Raw genomic sequence first — 18,557 nt, forward strand, 5'->3', positions numbered from 1 at the left:
AGTTTTCTACCCCTTTCTCTTTCTCTGTTCTTCTAGGATCTCTATAATGTGAATGTTTGTTCCCTTGATGCTATCTAAGAGCTCCCATAACCTATCTTCATCTTTTAAAATGCTTTTTTATTTTTGCTCTTCAGCTTGAGTGTTTTCCATTACCCTGTCTTCCAGAGCACTGATATGTTCTTCTGCATCCTCTATACTGCTGTTGATTCCCTCTAGTGTCTTTTTCCATTTCAGTTATTGTATTTTTTTTCTCTGATTGGTTCTTTCTTATATTTTCTGTCTCCTCGTTGAAGTTCTTAGTGAGTTCATCCACTCTTCTTTTCAGTCTGATGAGCATTATTATGACCATTACTTTGAACTCATCAGATAGATTGCTTATGTCCTTTCCTTTAGTTCTTTGTCTGAGGTTTTGTCTTGGCCTTCCATTTGGAACATGTTTCCCTGTCTTCTAACTTTGCTTGACTTTTTGTGTTTGTTTTTCTGAATTAGCTGGAACAGCCATTTCTCTGAAACTTGAAAGAATCATCTTGTGTTTGGTCAGCCCCTGTGTAGACTCTGTACCTGGTGCCTTTTGCTGGATGGCTGGCTGGATCTGTGGCTGGGGATCCTGGGGCACTCCGTGCTAGGGCTGTCCTGGTGGGATGCCTGGAGCTGAAGTGGGCATGGGCCAGGGTGGTCCCACCTTGGTCCTTGGAAGGACAGCTGAAATTGAAGTGAGTGCAAGCTAGGGTATGCTGGGGCACTCTGTACAGGGGACACTGCACCAGGTGGCTGGAGCTGAGGTGGGTGCAGTGCAGGGAGGGTCCAAGGGTACTCCACACAGGAAGCACCCTTGAAAGTCATCTGGAGCCAAAGTGGTGCAGGCCTGGAGTGTTCCAAGGTGCTTTACACCTGTGTCATGTAGGAGAGACAGCCTGAGCTGTAGTGAGCATTGGCCAGGTGTGTTCTGGTGTGCAGCACACTGGGGTCACCTTGGTGGGATCACTGGAGCTGGTATGGGCTAGGGGCCCAGGGCTCACTGAGGCAGTAAGCTGGCCTAGGCGCCTGGACCCTGCTCCCATCTATGCTATCAAGGTGGAGGGGAAATGTAAACCCTGGCGTTCACCAGCACCTCTGACCTGGAGAGTGTTCTAACAGCAACCCTGCCATTTGGCAGAGATGTAGGGCTTAATCTTTTATTTTTAATAAACATAATCTTAATCTTTTATACTTTATTTTCGGTGCTCTTTTCAACTTTGGCCTTTTTTTTCCCCCTGAGCCCTAGGGCAGACAAATGTGTTCATAGTCCTTCAGCACTATCCCTCCTCGCTCCAGTTTGCAGTGTGACTGAGATGGGGGTTCCCTTAGCTACCATGTCTCCATCTGTCTTGCCATTCTCCGTGTGGTCTTTCTGTCATTTGTTGTGCAGAAGCTGTTCAGTCAACCCTCAGTTCTTCTTCAGGATCAATTTCTCTAAAAATAGGTATAGATTAGTGTGCCCTGTGGAGGAAAGTGAGTTCAGGGTCTTCCTATGTTGCCACCTTGGACTGGAACTCAGGATTGTTTTCTTCCTTCTCCCCCTCCCCTCCTCCTTCTTCTTTTAAAAACATTTATTTGAGGGCTACCTGGGTGGCTTGGTCGGTTAAGCAACCGGCTTCAGCTGGGGTCATGATCTTGCGGCTGGTGGGTTCACACCCCACATCAGACTCTCTGCTGTCAGTGCAGAGCCTGCTTCGGATCCTCTGTCCCTCTCTCTCTCTCTGCCTCCCACTCTCTCTCTCAAAGATAAACAAATACATACATACATACATACATACATACACAAACATTAAAATTTTTTAAAAAATTTGACACTTCATCATGCAAAGGATTTGATGCAATTTACAACATTCACATATGTGAATCATTTGTGAGGGAAATAGAAATCAAAATTTAAAAAACATTAAGATTGTAGAAAGAATAACACTAACACATAGACAAAAAAAATATGTATATTCTCTAATATATTCTGAATCTGTCCAACCATTTCTCAACTCCATTTTTATTACTGCACTCCAAATCCTTCTTCCCTCTGGCTAGCTTCTCTCCCACCTCCATTGTTGCCCCATTCTCATCCATTGTTTAGAAAGAAGCCAGAGGATCCTTCAGAAATGTAAGCCTGATCCTGTTAACCACCTCGCTCCTGCTTAACGGCCTCTACAGACTCCCTCTTGCATGTAGGATTAAAGTCATGTCCTTAAATATGGCCCACTAAGCTTTTTGTGGTCTGGTGCTGACAACCTCCAGTGGCCATTGTTGATTTTGAGCTGCCCAATATCCATTTCCAGGTTCCAAATTGCAACCTGGTTTTCTTTTAGGGAATCATCCCTTTCCCGTTGGACACCGTCTGGTGGAACCGTCAGTCAGGTGCCATGTTTTTTTCTAGGCATGGGGCAAGAATTTTTTTTTTTTTTTTTTTTGCAAGCATGTCTTAAGGGCAAGGCCAATTGATGGTCCAAGAATGTGAACGTTGGTGAAAGTTGACATCCAAGGGGCAAGCACCCAGACCTGGCCATTCTTACTACAAGACTCTTCCTGGACTTCCTGCTCCCTAGCACTTTGTAGATTCCCAAATCCTACCTATTTGGAAGCCTTTCCATCAATTCAGGATTGTTTTCTCTATTTCTGTAAGGGATGCCATTAAGATTTTGATAGGGATTGTATTAAATCTGTAGGTTACTTTGGGTACGATGGGTGTTTTTTTTTTTTTTCAGTTTACTTATTTATTTTGAGAGAGAAACAGTGTGAATGGGAGATGGACAGAGAGACAGGGAGACAGAGAATCAGAGGCAGGTGCCATACTGCCAGCACAGAGCCCAACACAGGGCTTGAACTCATGAAACTGCGAGATCATGACCTGAGAGATCATGACCTGAACCACAACCAAGAGTCAGATGCTTACCTGACTGACCCAGCCAAGCACCCCTGGGTGTTTTAATAATATGAACTTTTTTGGGGCGCCTGGGTGGCTCAGTCGGTTAAGCGTCCGACTTCGGCTCAGGTCACGATCTCGCGGTATGTGAGTTCGAGCCCCACGTCGGGCTCTGTGCTGACTGCTCAGAGCCTGGAGCCTGTTTCAGATTCTGTGTCTCCCTCTCTCTCTGACCCTCCCCCGTTCATGCTCTGTCTCTCTCTGTCTCAAAAATAAATAAACGTTAAAAAAAATAAAAAAAAAATAATATGAACTTTTTCAATCCATGAACATGGGATGTATTCCCTTTTTTCCTATGTCTGCTTTAATTTCTTTCTTCAGTGCCTATAATTTTCAGTATACAAGTCTTTTGTTCCCTGGCTAAGTTTATTCCTAAGAACTTTGTTTTTTTTTTTTAATGTTTTATTTATTTTTGAGAGAGAGAGAGTGCATGAGTGGGGGAGGGACAGAGAGAGAGGGAGACACAGAATCCAAAGCAAACTCCAGGCTCTGAGCTGTCAGCACAGAACCGGACGCGAGGCTTGAACTCACGAGTCATGAGATCATGACCTGAGCCGAAATCAAACACTTAACCTAGTGAGCCACCCAGGCACCCCAGGACTTTATTATTTTTGAAGCTATTGTAAACAGATGTTTTCTTAATTTCATTTTCAGATAGTTTGTTGCTGGTGTATAGAAATGCAACTGGTTTTTATATTTTGACTTTGTATCCTGAAACTTTACTGAATTCATTTATTAGTTCTAACAGTATTTTGGAGGTGTCTTTAGGGTTTTCTACATATAAGACGATGTCATCCACCAGTGGAGATAATTACTTCTTCCTTTCTGATTTGGGCGCCTCATGTTTCTTTTTCTTACCTAATTGCTCTGGCTAGGACCTCCCAACCCTATGTTGATTTAAAGCGGCATTCTTGTCTAGGAAAAGCTTTCAGTTTTTCACCATTGAGTATAATATGAGCTGTGGGCTTCTCATAGATGGCCTTTAAGGTAAGTTCCTTCAATACCTTGTTTCTTGAGAGTTGTTGTTGTTTTTTTTATCGTGGATGTGTGTTGAATTTTGTCAAATGCTTTTTTACATCTATTGGGGTGACCGTATGATTTTTTTTAATGTTTATTTATTTTTGAGAGAGAGACAGAGGATCTGAAGCAGTCTCTGTGCTGACCAGCAGAGAGCCCGATGCAGAGCCCAAACCCACGGTTTATAATATCATGACCTGAGCTGAAGTCAGATGCTTAACTGACTGAGCCACCATGGCGTCCCGAAACGATCATGTGATTTTTAACCTTCATTCTGCTAATGTGGTGTATCACATTTTTAAAATTTGCTTATGTTGAATTATCCTTGCATCCCAGGAGTAAATTCCATGGCGTCATGGTATGCAGTGTGCTGTTGAAGTTGGTTTACTAATATGTTGCTGATAATTTTTTTTACCTTTGTTCATCAGGGATATTGGCCTGTAGTTTTCTTTTCTTCTGGTGTCTTTGTCTGACTTTGGTATCAGAGTCATACTGCCCTCATGAAACAAATTTGTTAGTGTTTCCTCTTATTCTATTTTTGGAAAAGTTTGAGAGGGATCGGTGTTGATAATTTACATGTTTGTTAGAATTCACCTGTGAAGCTATCTGGTATTAGGCTTTTATTTCTAGGATACTTTTTATTACTGTTTCAATCTTCTTATTAGTTATTGGTTTCTTCAGGTTTTCTATTCTTCTTGATTCCATTTTGGTAGCTTGTATACTTCCAGGAATTTATTCATTTCTTCTAGGTCATCCACTTTTTGGCATGTAATTTTTTTATTATAGTCCCTTATGATCTTTTTTTAATTTCTGTGGCATCAGTTGTGATGTCTCCTCTTTCATTTCTGATCTTATTTGTTTGAGTCTTCTCTCATTTTTTATGGTCAGTCTAGCTAAAAGTTTGTCAATTTTGTTCATCTTTTTTTAAAAGAATCAACTCTCTTATCGATATTTTTATTTTGTTTTTTTTTTCCCCCCCTAATTCGTGTTTGTGCATTTGAAGAAGGAGTCACCTCCTCCAGTCTTTACAGTCTGCCTTTGGCAGGAAACATAAACCCTCCACCAGTCACCATGGGTGGGATTCTGGGGAGACCAGTGAGCAGGGTTCATCAGCGAGCCTGCTGTCTGGGTCCATGGATGTGTGGACCATTTACCAGCATCTGGAGGTGGGTCCACTGCTAGGTTCATGAATAGATAGGTAAGGTTATGGGCTTGATAAAGCCTCTTTGAAATAAAGCAAGGGTGGTATGTGAATACCGAAGAGGGAGACATAACCTGGATCACAGATGTGTAGGAACTTAATGCTACTTGAAGGTAGTTACATTTGAAATGGGTCTTACAGGTTAAGGTAGAACTAGCCAGGTTTAAACCAGGCAGGGATGGGGCACCTGGGTGGCTCAGTCAGTTAAGCAGCTGACTTCGGCTCAGGTCATGATCTCTCGCAGTCTGTGAGTTCAAAACCCTGCATCAGGCTCTGTGCTGACTGCTCGGAGCCTGGAGCCTGCTTCGGATTCTGTGTCTCCCTCACTCTCTGCCCCTCCCTCCCTCTCTCTCAAAAATAAATAAATATTATAAAAAATTTTGCAATTTAGAGGAGTCCAGATGACTGCAGAGGGGCCGAGCCAGAGGTGTACTGGTAAATGTTTAGCACCTAACATTATAGGAGGAATAAAAAATCCATAGATCTCAAATTTCTGGCGATTGTCAACTTCTATAGTAGGAACACCACCACCACTGTCAGTCAAAGCCACGAGCATCATGGCAACTGCTTCACAAACTATCTAAAAATTTAACAAGGGGCTTTTGTGAATTTGTACCCACTGATTCCAGGACACCAATGGGCAAGACTTCAGACAGGAGGCTACTGCATGCTTTCCACCCCAGCGTGGTGTTATGATTGGCACAGTTTTTTTTATTTAGTAGCAAAGGAAAATCAGAGAAACAGATGCGTTTAAAAAACAAAGATCCAGCGGGCTCTCCATTTGAATAGAGGCTTCCTCTTCCTTGAATAAGAATTTTTTACCAGGTAGGAGTAGCTCCTTTAGTGCCCACAAATGACCTCGCATTGCCTCCCTCAATTCTTCTGGAAACATCTCTGCTTTCTCACTGAAAATGAATGGCCTTGGTGAAGTAACGTCAGTGTCTCCCAAACTTTTACTCCGATATCAGCTGTGATTTGAGGCCAGCCTTACAGGTACAACAGGCCTCATCTGGCCCAAGTTTAAGGTGTCCTTGGAGCCCATTCCTAGAATGCCCCTGTGATAGTGGCCGGTGGTCCTGGGTTTCTGAGTGTTAGATGCAGGAAAGAGATGCTATCATGACTCTTCTCTTCCAAGAGGATAAGTCCAGCATTTTGCTGCTTGAGCAAGCTCTGCAACTCGAAGACATTCTTGATCTGGTTGGTCTTCATTTGATGGGGAGGGAGGGGGGGTATTTCTCCCAAGTCCCTTCCTCATGGAATTCTTCCAGCGGACTTCATGGTATTGCTTCATTTTTTTAAAGTTTATTTTGAGAGAGAGAGAGAGAGAGAGAGAGAGAGAATGAGCAAACGGGGAAGGGGCAGAGAGAGAGAATCCCAAGCAGGTTCCGAGCTGTCAGTGCAAAGCCCGATGCCAGGCTTGAACTCACGAACCCATGAGATCATGACCTGAGCCAAAATCAAGGTTCGGTCACTCAACCGACGGAGCCACCCAGGTGCCCTAGTATTGTTTCATGTGTAAAAGTGAGATGAGAAATAAGTTGATAGTATCTGACTATTTAAGAAATAATTAAGTATCCGAGGTGTGTTGGGTAGAATTCCATATGCATGTTTGCAACCTCACATATGGCTAGAAAATCCTCATGAGGGGCGCCCGGGTGGCTCAGTCAGTTGAGCGTCTGACTTCAGCTCAGGTCATGATCTCACGGTTTGTGGGTTTGAGCCCCGTGTTGGGCTCTGTGCTGACAGCGCAGAGCCTGGAGCCTGTTCCGGATTCTGTGTCTCCCTCTCCCTCTGTGCCCCTCCCCTGCTCACACTCTGTCTCTGTCTCAAAAATAAATAAACATTAAAAAAAATTTTTTTTAAAGAAAAGAAAATCCTCATGAAAAGGGTGCTATTATCTTTCTTCACCTATTTCTTCTTGTTCTTCTTATGCTTGCTTCTCATTCTTCTCATTCTCCTCCTCCTCCTTCATTTTCCTGATGACAGGGACATTGAGGTTTAGAAATATTTAATCACCTTGGGCACGGTATATACCCAGCATGTTGCAGGACCATTAAATAACTCCAAATTATCACCAGCTCAGGTATAAATTATTCTACACCAAGACCCCACCCTGGTTTCATCCTCAAGTTTAATTCTAGGCATCTCATTCATGGAGACACAATATTCCAGGATTTCCCTCAAAAAGACTTAAAAAAATTTTTTTTTCAATGTTTATTGATTTTTGAGAGACAGAGACAGAGTGTGGGTGGGGGAGGGTCAAAGAGAGGAGACACAGAATCCGAAGCAGGCTCCAGGCTCTGAGCTGTCTGCACGGAGCCCGACGCGGGGCTCGAACCCACGAACTGTGAGATCGTGACCTGAGCTGAGGTTGGAACTCAACAGACTGAGCCACCCAGGGGCCACTCAAAAAGACTTGAAGAACCAGAATAAAGATTCTCAGGAAATGTCATTGTTCCTGAGATAAACAGTTTCTCTGCAAGGACAGCCGGGAATCCAGCTTAGCTCCCAAGTCTTTCGTGCCCATTTAGCATAAATGGAGCTTTGGACCTTAATCCAAGTGACTTGCATTTGATTCCCTTTCTGGTCTGAATATCTAACATACTCATCCATTTTCATGCCCTGCAGCCCACTCAGATCTAGTGTTTAAAAAGTCCTTGTTGTGGGGCGCCTGGGTGGCCCCCTCGGTTAAGCAACTGACTTCAGCTCAGGTCATGATCTCATGGTTCATGGCTTCATGCACCACGTCGGGCTCTGTGCTGATGGCTCAGCGCCTGGAGCCTTCTTCAGATTCTCTGTCTCCCTCTCTCTCTGCCCCTCCCCCTCCTCGTGCTCTGTCTCTCTTGTGTCTCAAAAATAAATAAACGTTTAAAACAAATTTTTTTTAAAAAAAGTCCTTGTTGCTACATAATTATCCTAAAGCTCCTTTCACTCCTGAATTCACCTTTCACATGCAAGGGCATCTTTGGTGTCTCTATCTCCTACTAAATATAATAGCAAATGGCCTAGCTTATCCTCCGTGAGGGGCCTCCTGGTGCCTACGTTTTGTGACAACTGAACAGTTTCGTGTTGCCATCGTTCTTAAAGGTTTTGAGATCCAGCATGCAAGAGGAGCTAGAGGCAGCACAGAAAAAAATTTCTCTGCGTGATATATTCCGCACGCCTACACTGCGCAGAAGGATCTGTTTGATGTCCTTCGTGAGGTGGGTTTCGCATTGTGCATGAAGAATATTCAGTGGTGGGGACGTGAATCTATTCCCGTCAAAGGGTACAACCCGCTGCGGGGACAGATTTTGAGATAAAACATGGGGATGCTATAAAGAGAACTGCATTTTTAGGGGCACCTGGGTGGCCCAGTTGGTTAAGCATCTGATTCTTGGTTTCGGCCGGGGTCATGATCTCATAGTAGTGGGATCGAGCCCCATGTCGGGCTCTGCAATGACGACGTGGAGCCTGCTTGGGATTCTCCCTCCCTCTCTCTCTGCCCTTCCCTCTTCTCTCTCTCTCTCTCTCTCTCTCTCTCTCTCTCTCTCAAATAAATAAACATTAAAAAAAAAAGATAATTGCATCTTTTGGTTAAGGAAAGACTGACCCAGAGCTAATTGTACAATGAGTTTTATTTATTACATCACCTGCAAGGCTCATCAGCTGGAAACTGAGGCTGTGAACTTCAATCACAGTAAAGACTTTGGCTTGATGTTTCTTCACTTGTTCTTTCCCAGTTTAATCGAGATAAAACTATAAACAGTAAAGTGCACAAATGTATACTGTTCGATGAATATTTACATATGCGTACATGCAACGATCGCCCAAATGAGGATATAGAAAAAGAAATCTAAAACCCTAGAAAGCCTCATTATGTATTCTTAATAACTGTACCCTCACCCACCAAAAAAGGGTAACAATTATGACCTCCATCATCATGCAGTATTTTATGACAGTCTTTAAATCATTACCATGTAGAATATTCTATAAAACAGACCGTGCCTTTTTACCACCAACCACTGGCTGCCTGTCTGACAATATTTGCGATTGTCATTTGTAGAATAAGGTCTAAACTTCATGATGTCTATCTTTTTCTTTGGTTCCACAGGTTTTCAGTCTACATGTCTTTTTATGGCCTGATTCTCCACATCCAGCACATTGGAAGCAATGTTTTCCTGTCCCAGGTTCTCTTTGGCCTAGTCAACATCCCATCCAGTTATATTGCGGTTTTGGCACTGAATCATATAGGCCGTCGAATATGCCAGATGATTTTCTTTTCCTTCCTTGGAATCTCCATTCTGATCACCACATTTCTGCCCAAAGGTGAGAAAAGGGCACAGGTTGAAGAAAGGAAATAGCTCAGGGACTCAGGGACTGTGCTCACACAAGGAAAGGGAGAATATGTTTCTAATGATCCCCTAAAACCAATCTGAGGATTTAGGACAGATTCTACCATTAACGTGGTGGCTGGGAAAGAGCCAAAGGTCAGTACACGTTGGCTCGGACATATGGCTATCCTCATCACATGTGAGAAGTATCTGGTAATTGGTACCATTTCTTCCTAAAAAGTTTCTCTAGGAGAGCAGTGGACCACTTGCCCTTTGGCTATGACCAATCACGCTTGTAATTCTAAATGATGGTATTGTGTCCATTATATATAATTGTGTCCCATATGAGGAGACAATTTACCATCACTTCCTCTGCCTGGTCGCTTTCTGGTTACTACAGCTTCAGTGACAATTTACTCCCTGATGTCTAGTCTTGTATTAGGTCACCATCACTGCCATCCTGGTGTTGGGAACTTTTTGACTTCAAGGAAATCAAAGTATCTTGTCTTCAGGTGGAGAAGTATACCATAGAAATAAGCAGTTAAGGAGTTAAAGCCTCTCTTAGAATCAGTTTCGCTAAATGAAATGATCATATGTAATGAATAGGGGAACCCAGGTGGTCTCCACGCTTCAACTCCCAGCAAAGTTGTGCACTTTACAGGATCCCAAATGGACAGCTGTGCCCTGATCCTGGATGTCAGCAATGATACATGTTTGCTGCTGGACTACACAGCTTACTCCAATGTTATATAACGGTTTCATGAAATCTTTTAAAATTATCGAATACAAAACCAAACCCTGAAATTTTCTTCCAAAGGTCTCCAAAGTCCAACTATTTTTTCCCCTAATACGGATCTTTATTCTTAAATCTTCAAATATTACTCTAGATCAGGATGCCTGGGTGGCTCAGTCGGTTAACTGTCCGACTTCGGCTCAGGTCATGATCTCACGGTTGGTGAGTTCGAGCCCTGCGTCAGGCTCTGTGCTGACAGCTCAGAGCCTGGTGCCTGCTTCAGATTCTGTGTCACCCTCTCTCTCTTCCCCTCCCCTGCTTATGCTCTGTCTCTCACTCTCACAAATAAATACACATTAAAAAAGATTTTAACACATAGCACTCTAGATCGAGTTCCACTCCAGCTTATCCATACCATAAAACTCCTGTTCTTTTTTTTTTTTTTAATGTTTATTTGTTTTTGAGAGAGAGACAGAAAGAGAGTGAGTGAGAGGGGGAGGGCAGTGGGAGAGGGAAACACAGAATCCAAAGGAGGTTCCAGGCTCTTGAGCTGTCTGTACAGAGCTTGACACGGGGCGCGAACCCACGAACCGTGAGATCATGACCTGAGCCCAAGTCAGACGCTTAACTGACCGAGCCACCCAGGTGCCCTGAAACTCCTGTTCCTTTATTATTCTACTGCAGTACTAGCCCTACGTCAATATTGCGTACCCAGGGCTTAAACTTCTCAAGGATGTGGATAAGTTTCACATCCTTCAGTAATTATTCATATCACAGTCCTACTTTGTACATGCAAGGCAGAGGGAGACACTGGGCAGAATTAACGAAAGCAAACTCACGTTCCCCTCTCCATCTTTGGCAAATCTCTGCCATGTAAGAGAGAGGTAATGAAAATAACCCAGGTTTTTTTCATCTCTGTTGAAGTTGTAACATACAGATCGGTCACATTTCTCAGCTACTCGTCACTAGACATTCTCTGCCCTGTGCGCTTTCCCTGCGATGCGTCCAACACATGCGAATATTCTAATTGCGTCTTTTTCATTTATCATTTGGTGGACGGTGGTTCCCTTGGCTCTCATTTTCTTCCCGAGTCTCACTGGTCTTCCTCTCCAGAAATGCAGACCCTGCGTCTTTCTTTGTCATCCCTGGGAGTCGGAGTTTCTGCAGCAGCTGTTGTGAGTTCTTCTACCCATGGAAACGAACTAATCCCTACCATAATCAGGTACAAATCTCATGGAAGGTCCCATAGGGGCAACACAGACCATTCCCAGCTAGTGAACATTTATAGCAGGAAGAAAACTGAGTCATTATCCAAAGCATCAGTTATAATAGCATTGGCAGTAACAAAAATTGCAGCTGGAAATTATTAAAATCTGCTTTGGCTAGGCACCGTGTTGAGTTTTTTAACGTATCCCCTCACCTAATCTATTGAACCACGAAATCCACTGAACTACGGATAAGAGTAGTTTTTAAATAATGAAAATCTGTCCTAATGGCACTTGAAAAAAGTTGCCAGCAAATGACAGAGCATATTTGAAATGTAAGAGTATATTGTCAACCTTCATGTATCTAAGCACTGTTGTGGTATCTCCCATAATCAAAGCAAAATAATAAATCACCAATTACATGTGTGGATTTATACCAAATTATTTTTGTATTGTTTGCACCCCAAGGGCAACTGTTACAGGAATCCTGGGGATTTCTGCTTATATTGGGGCAGCGCTGTCTCCCCTCTTGATGATCCTAACTGTGTATTCCCCCCACCTGCCCTGGATCACGTATGGAATCTTCTCCATCCTCGCTGGTCTTACTGTCTCACTCCTTCCTGAAACCAGGAATCAACCTCTGCCTGACTCCATCCAGGATGTGGAAAAGGAGTGAGTAAACCCCCTGGCTGTCCCTGAGGGGAGCTGTGTGCTCTAGGTCTGTAGTGAGGAAGGCAAGCCATCATTCAGGGTCACTGTCCCCAGGGAAAGATTTGTGAACATTTCTTTTTTAAGTAAGCCAAATGCCCAATGTGGGACTTAAGTAAGCCAAATGCCCAAGATCGAGAGTTGCCTGCTCATACTGACTGAGCCAGCCAGCTGCCCCTCCCAGGGAAAGATTTAGACCTGGACTGTTCCATGTGGCCAGTGCCTCTGGTTTAGCTATAGCCTCATCATTGCTGCCACTAACCTCAGACTCCCCCATGGCTCCCTAGATCAGTAGGTTTAGTGGTTGCAGGGGCCAACATTAGGTGACCTTGTGTGACATACACACGCCTGAAGGCATTTCACAAGCATGCACACATCCAAACACCAGACTCTCATCCCTCAGACCCTGGCAGCCCCCAGCCCGGGGAGTGCAGTCAGCTCCCCGGGGCTGCCGGTTCCTGTAGGCCTGAGGACTGTCCTGGCCACTGAAGAAACCTGAGCGAGATCAGGGAGAGGACCTGAGCCCCTCCCACAGATGACAATACATCTCAGAGAAGTCCTGTTATGTGGTCTGTGACATTCAGACCATCTGGGTCCACTAGGAATGAACCTGTTAAGAAAAGAAGGAAAGTAGTAAACCTAGGTATTTTTAAGTGATCAAGAATTGGAGAGGATTTTAAAACTTTGCATACTGCCCTTGCCTTTTCCAAATCCCTTTGGCATCTGGATCCTCTGTCATCCAAAAGTGAGAATCGAAACTACCAAAGCTGCCTTCCCAGATCCTGCCCCGGAAACTTGGTCTTCAGAAAATTTTTCAAACCCTTGGGGCAGGGGTCACGGATTTTATCAAAACGGGTGGGTCAAGAATCAACTTGCTCTGGAGAATGCAGGACATGTACGCTGACCTGAGGTCTTCTCACTTTTGTGCTTGTTTGTTGGTCTCATTGTGTTTTTACCAGGAGAAAAGCCTCAAGAAAAGTAAAGCAGGAAGATCCCTTCATGAAAGTGACACAGTTTTGAGGAATTCCAGGAGATAACTGCCACTCAAAGAGTAAGGTAGAAGAAGGAAAATCAGGACCGTTCCCAGAAATTGGAAAAGTTTGTAAAATAAAATAAAAAGATAGAATGGAATAACAGATCCCATCTACGATTGCAGGACTAAGTAACTATGGATAAAATATCTACAATGCATCAAAATAAGAAGTTTGAGAAAAGTTGTAGTACTTTTGAAAAAAGATTTTGTTATCCAAGTCTAGTTGACATACAATGTTATATTAATTTCAGGTACACCACATAGTGATACAATTCTGTATATTAAAAGTCATAATATTTTTAAAGGAATCATAGTAAAATCTATGTAAAATTGTAGACCTCCAGCATGTTTCTGGATAGAAAAATGGGATCGTATTAAAGACACTGATTCTTGATCCAAAACCAGACAAAGACCCCACTAAAAAGGAGAACAACAGACCAAGATCCCTGATGAACATGGATGCAAAAATTCTCAACAAGATACTAGCCAGCCGGATCCAATAATACATTAAAAGAATTATTCACCACGATTAAGTGGGATTTATACCTGGGATGCAGGGCTGGTTCAATATCCACAAGTGAATCAATGTGATACATCACATCAATAAAAGAAAGGACAAGAACCACGCGGTCCTCTCAATAGATGCAGGGAACGCATTTGACAAAATACAGCATCGTGTCTTGATGAAAACCCTCAAGAAAGTAGGGGTAGAGGGATCATACCTCAAGATCATAAAAACCATATACGAGAGACCCACCGCTAGTATTATCCTCAATGGGGAAAAACTGAGAGCTTTCTCCCTAAAGTCAGGAACATGACAGGGATGCCCTCTCTTGGCACTGTTATTCAACATAGTGTTGGAAGTCCTAGCCTCAGCAATCAGACAACACAAAGAAGTAAAAGGCATCCAAATCGGCCGGGAGGAAGTCAAACTTTCGTTCCTCGCGGATGACGTGATACTCTATGAAAAACTCCAAAAAATCCACCAAAGACTGCTAAAACTGATCCATGAATTCAGCAAAGTCGTAGGAAATAAAATCAATACACAGAAATTGGTTGCAATCCTAGACACCAATAATGAAGCAACAGAAAGAGAAATCAAGGACTCAGTCTTTGACAAAGCAGGAAAGACTATCCCATTGAAAAAAGACAGTCTCTTCAGCCAGTGGTGTCAGGAAAACTGGACAGCGGCACTCAGAAGAATGAATCTGGACCCCTTTCCTACACCAGACACAAAAATAAACTCAAAATGGTTGAAAAACCTAAACATAAGACAGGAAACCATCAAAATCCTCGAGGAGAAAGCAGGCAAAAACCTCTTTGACCCTGGCCGCAGCAACTTCTTACTCAACGCGTCTCCGGAGGCAAGGGAAACAAACGCAAAAATGAACTATTGGGAACCTCATCAAAATAAAAAGCTTCTGCACAGTGAAGGAAACATTCAGCAAAACTAAAAGGTAACCATCAGAATGGGAGAAGATATTTGCAAATGACATATCAGTTAAAGGGTTCGTATCCAAAGTCTATAAAGAACTTCTCAAACTCAACACCCAAAAAACACATAATCCAGTGAAGAAATGGGCAAAAGACATGAATCGACACTTCTTCAAAGAAGACATCCAGATGGTTAACAGACACGTGAAAAAATACCCAACGTCACTCAACATCAGGGAAATACAAATCAAAAGCACAATGAGATACCACCTCACACCTGTCAGAATGGCTAACAGGAACAACGCAGGCAACAACAGATGTTGGCAAAGATGAGGAGAAAGAGAAACCCTTTTGCACTGCTGATGGGAATGCAAACTGGTGCGGCCACTCTGGAAAACAGTATGGAGCTTCCTCAGAAAATGAAAAATAGAACTACCCTAAGACCCAGCAATTGTACTGCTAGGTATTTATCCAAGGGATGCAGGTGTGCTGTTTCGAAGAGGCACACGCACCCCCATGTTTATAGCAGCATAATCGACAATAGCCAAAGTATGGAAAGAGCCCAAATGTCCATGGACGGAAGAATGGATAAAGAAGATGTGGCATACACATACAATGGAGTATTACTGGGCGATCAAAAAGAATGAAATCTCACCATTGGCAACAATGTGGATGGAACTAGAGGCTATTATGCTAAACCAAATTAGTCAGTCAGAGAAAGGCAAATATCATATGACTTCACTCATATGTGGAATTTAAGGTACCAAACAGATGGACATAAGGGAAGGGAAGCAAATATGATATAAAAACAGGGAGGGGGACAGACCCTAAGAGACTCTTAAATATAGAGAACAAATGAGCATTGATGGAGGGGTTGTGGCTGGGGGGATGGGCTAAATGGGCAAGAAGCACTGAGGAAGACACTTGGGACAAGCACTGGGTGTTATATGTAGGGGATGAATCATGGGATTCTACTCCTGAAATCATTATCGCACAACATGCTAACTGACTTGGAGGTAAATTAAAAAAAAAACAAAAAAAAAAAACCAGACATTGCTTCTGTTTCAATTAATGGTAGAGTAGTTGATGGAGTAATTACCATGGAAAACTCCATTCTTTTGGAACAGCTCAGGAAAGAGTTCCAAGGGTAACTGCAAATTAATACTAGACAAGCTGATTCAGGAAAATGAGGCTCATAGAGGGAGAGTGGGGCAGGTTTGGGGGGCAGCGTTTGCCAGAATGAGATGCGAGTGTCTAAACACCAACAGCAGATGCATTTGCAAATCAAAAGAAGACCACGGGGTGCCTGGGTGGCTCAGCCCCTTACTCAGTTCAGGCCATGACCTCACAGTTCTTGAGTTCGAGGCCCCGCATTGGGCTCTTGTGGTGTCAGCACAGAGCCTGCTTCAGATCCTCTGTCCCGCTCTCTCTCTGTCCCTCCTGCACTCGCTCTCTCTCTCAAAAATAAAAAATCAACTTTAAAAAGAAAAATGAAAAGAAGTCCAGAACGATATGGTAGCATGTATAATACTTAAAACTTGATGATTTGGGCATCGTAAATCACTAGTAGAAATCAATGATTACATAAGTGCCATTAACTCACTTTGTAAATAAATGCTTAATAATTTCATTTTATTCTCTAAGCCAAAAAAATATATTCCATGCAATTAAAAAGATAAGTGGAGGGGGAGCCTGGGTGGCTCAGTCAGTTAAGCCTCTGACTTCGGCTCAGGTCATGATCTCACAGTTTGTGAGTTCAAGCCCCGCACTGGGCTCTGTGCTGACAGCTCGGAGCCTGGACCCTACCTCGGATCCTGTGTTTCCCTCTCTCGCTGCTCCTCCCCTGCTCATGCTCTGTCTCTCTCTCTCTCTCTCTCTCTCAAAAATAAATAAACATTAAAAAATTAAAAATAAAGATTTTAAATAAAAATTAAAAATAAAAATAATAATTTTTGTTAAAAATAAATAAGTACATAAATAAAAAGATAAGTGGAACAATTAAGCCATGTTATTCAGTACAAAACCTGCCTACGAGCTCTTGGGATTGAAAAAAATGTTCTGAATAGTCAAGCAAACGCCAGGAATGTAAGCAGAGGTAAATTGGACTGAAAACTCATTTAAAACCTCCATTGACAAGTCCTAGAGAAATAGGCAAAATCTAAAATAATATTCATAAAAGTGATAAAAGCTATTCACTTTTAGTGCTGTACTTTTATGAGATTTAAATTGTTTGTATTCTAAGCTTAAAAAGGATAATGCAACATTTAAAAATATTCTAACGTATCATCAAAAGTAAATTGCAAGAGAAATGAAATTTTTTCAAAATGACTATATATTAATATGTATATCTAAAAAATATGCATAAAAAATACATAATTTAGTATTAGGTAGTTAACAGCCAGGAGCATATACTTTTCAAAAGAAAAAAAAGTCTCCTAATCATAAAGCTATGAAAAAGTCTACAAAGCCAGTGGAATTTAAAGACAGTCAAACTAAAGTAGCATCCTTTGGTCTTTCCAAAAGACCAAAGATTTGTAAATAGAGATCTGTCAACCGATGGCAGAGTTATAAAATAACACATGCTATTGAACGTTCAACACACAGGATGGTGTCATTATGAAGAGCTTTAAAAGTCTTTAATTGATTCAGTAATCATTTATGCAGCATATAACAGCTCCCCAGCAATATGCTGGGAACCCGGGATACAAAGAGGAAATGAGAAAAAGAAAAACGTAAAAGCCGATGTAGCGGTTCTCGGTCCACGTGTGCACCTGCGACATCACGCTTTTATCTTCTACCCGCAACGAAATGGTACCGCTCAGTCCCTCCGGGCTGGTGGAAAATCGCAAATCCATTCATTTTCCCAAATCCTCCACATCGGAGCTATCTAGCCTCCGTCTTTAGGCTTCCTAGACCCTCAACTCCACAAGCTCTTCTCTTACTAGCTGTCCTGCAAGGCCTCTAGGTATCCCGTGGGCCTCAGAACTTGAAACAAAGTCAATCAGGCTTGGATTTTTTTGCCTTTCTCCTGCCAAATGCCTTCCAGGAGATCAAGAGGCACAGGAATGACAACCAGCAAGATGTGGTCTATAGTCCGCAGCTCTATTCCCAGGGAGGTGGGCCAGGAAGGCTCAGACCTCACCAGAACCCCAAAGGCAATGAGAAACTGTCTTATAACAGGCATTAGCAATGTCATCACCATTTTTTAAAAAAAAATTTTAATGTTTTTTTTTCATTTTTGAGAGAGGGAGAGAGAGAGAGAAAGAGAGAGAGCACAAGCAGGGGAGGGGCAGAGAGAGCAAGGGGGACAGAGGATCCCAAGCAGGCTCCAGGCTCTGAGCTGTCAGCACAGAGCCCCACGGGGGGACTCAAACCCATGAACCTCCTCGAGATCATGACCGGAGCCGAAGTCGGACCCTCAGCCTCCTGAGCCACCCAGGCACTCCTGCAATGTCGTCCTCACTTACCACGTGTCTTCAGTCTGCACAATGGACTCCATGACTTTATAATATCCACAACCACAGTTGGAAATTTTAGCAGTCCACAGTGGGGCACCAAGTATCATTGGACTGAAAAACATTTTTGGGGGGGGTGCCTTGGTGGCTCAGTTGGTTGGGCGTCCCTTCCGCTCAGGTCATGGTCTCGCAGTCTCTGAGTTCAGGCCCCACGTGAGGCTCTGCACTGACAGCTCAGAGCCTGGAGACTACTTCGGATTCTGTGTCTCCCTCTCCCTCTATCCCTCCCCCACTCACACTCTGTCTCTCTCTCTCTCAAAAATAAAATAAAAACATTTTTAAAAGTTTTTTAAAGTAAATCTTTTTTTTTTTAACGTTTATTTATTTTTGAGACAGGGAGAGACAGAGCATGAACAGGGGAGGGTCAGAGAGAGAGGGAGACACAGAATCTGAAACAGGCTCCAGGCTCCGAGCTGTCAGCACAGAGCCCGATGCGGGGCTAGAACTC

The 18,557-nt window shown here is 43.0% G+C and overlaps 1 protein-coding gene across 4 annotated transcripts in view; it reads left to right on the forward strand.

Annotated features, from left to right (window-relative positions):
- LOC121023803 (solute carrier family 22 member 9-like) overlaps positions 1-13,158 on the forward strand; it is a 34,254-nt gene extending 21,096 nt beyond the window's left edge. For 2 of the 4 annotated variants that reach the window (XM_040465915.1, XM_040465916.1), the window contains 5 exons: positions 8,256-8,371; positions 9,262-9,476; positions 11,328-11,436; positions 11,888-12,091; positions 13,087-13,158. In XM_040465915.1, coding sequence (XP_040321849.1) covers positions 8,256-8,371; positions 9,262-9,476; positions 11,328-11,436; positions 11,888-12,091; positions 13,087-13,147 — 705 coding nt within the window. In that variant the 3' untranslated portion in view covers positions 13,148-13,158. Of the gene's footprint in view, positions 1-8,255; positions 8,372-9,261; positions 9,477-11,327; positions 11,437-11,887; positions 12,092-13,086 lie in introns of those variants that run through there. The other 2 variants (XM_040465917.1, XM_040465918.1) reach the window with 2 other exon arrangements.
- Positions 13,159-18,557: the final 5,399 nt, after the last annotated feature.

This window comes from Herpailurus yagouaroundi, unplaced genomic scaffold (assembly GCF_014898765.1).
Source record: "Herpailurus yagouaroundi ecotype Mexico unplaced genomic scaffold, PumYag 569, whole genome shotgun sequence".
Classification (NCBI taxonomy): Eukaryota; Metazoa; Chordata; class Mammalia; order Carnivora; family Felidae; genus Herpailurus; species Herpailurus yagouaroundi.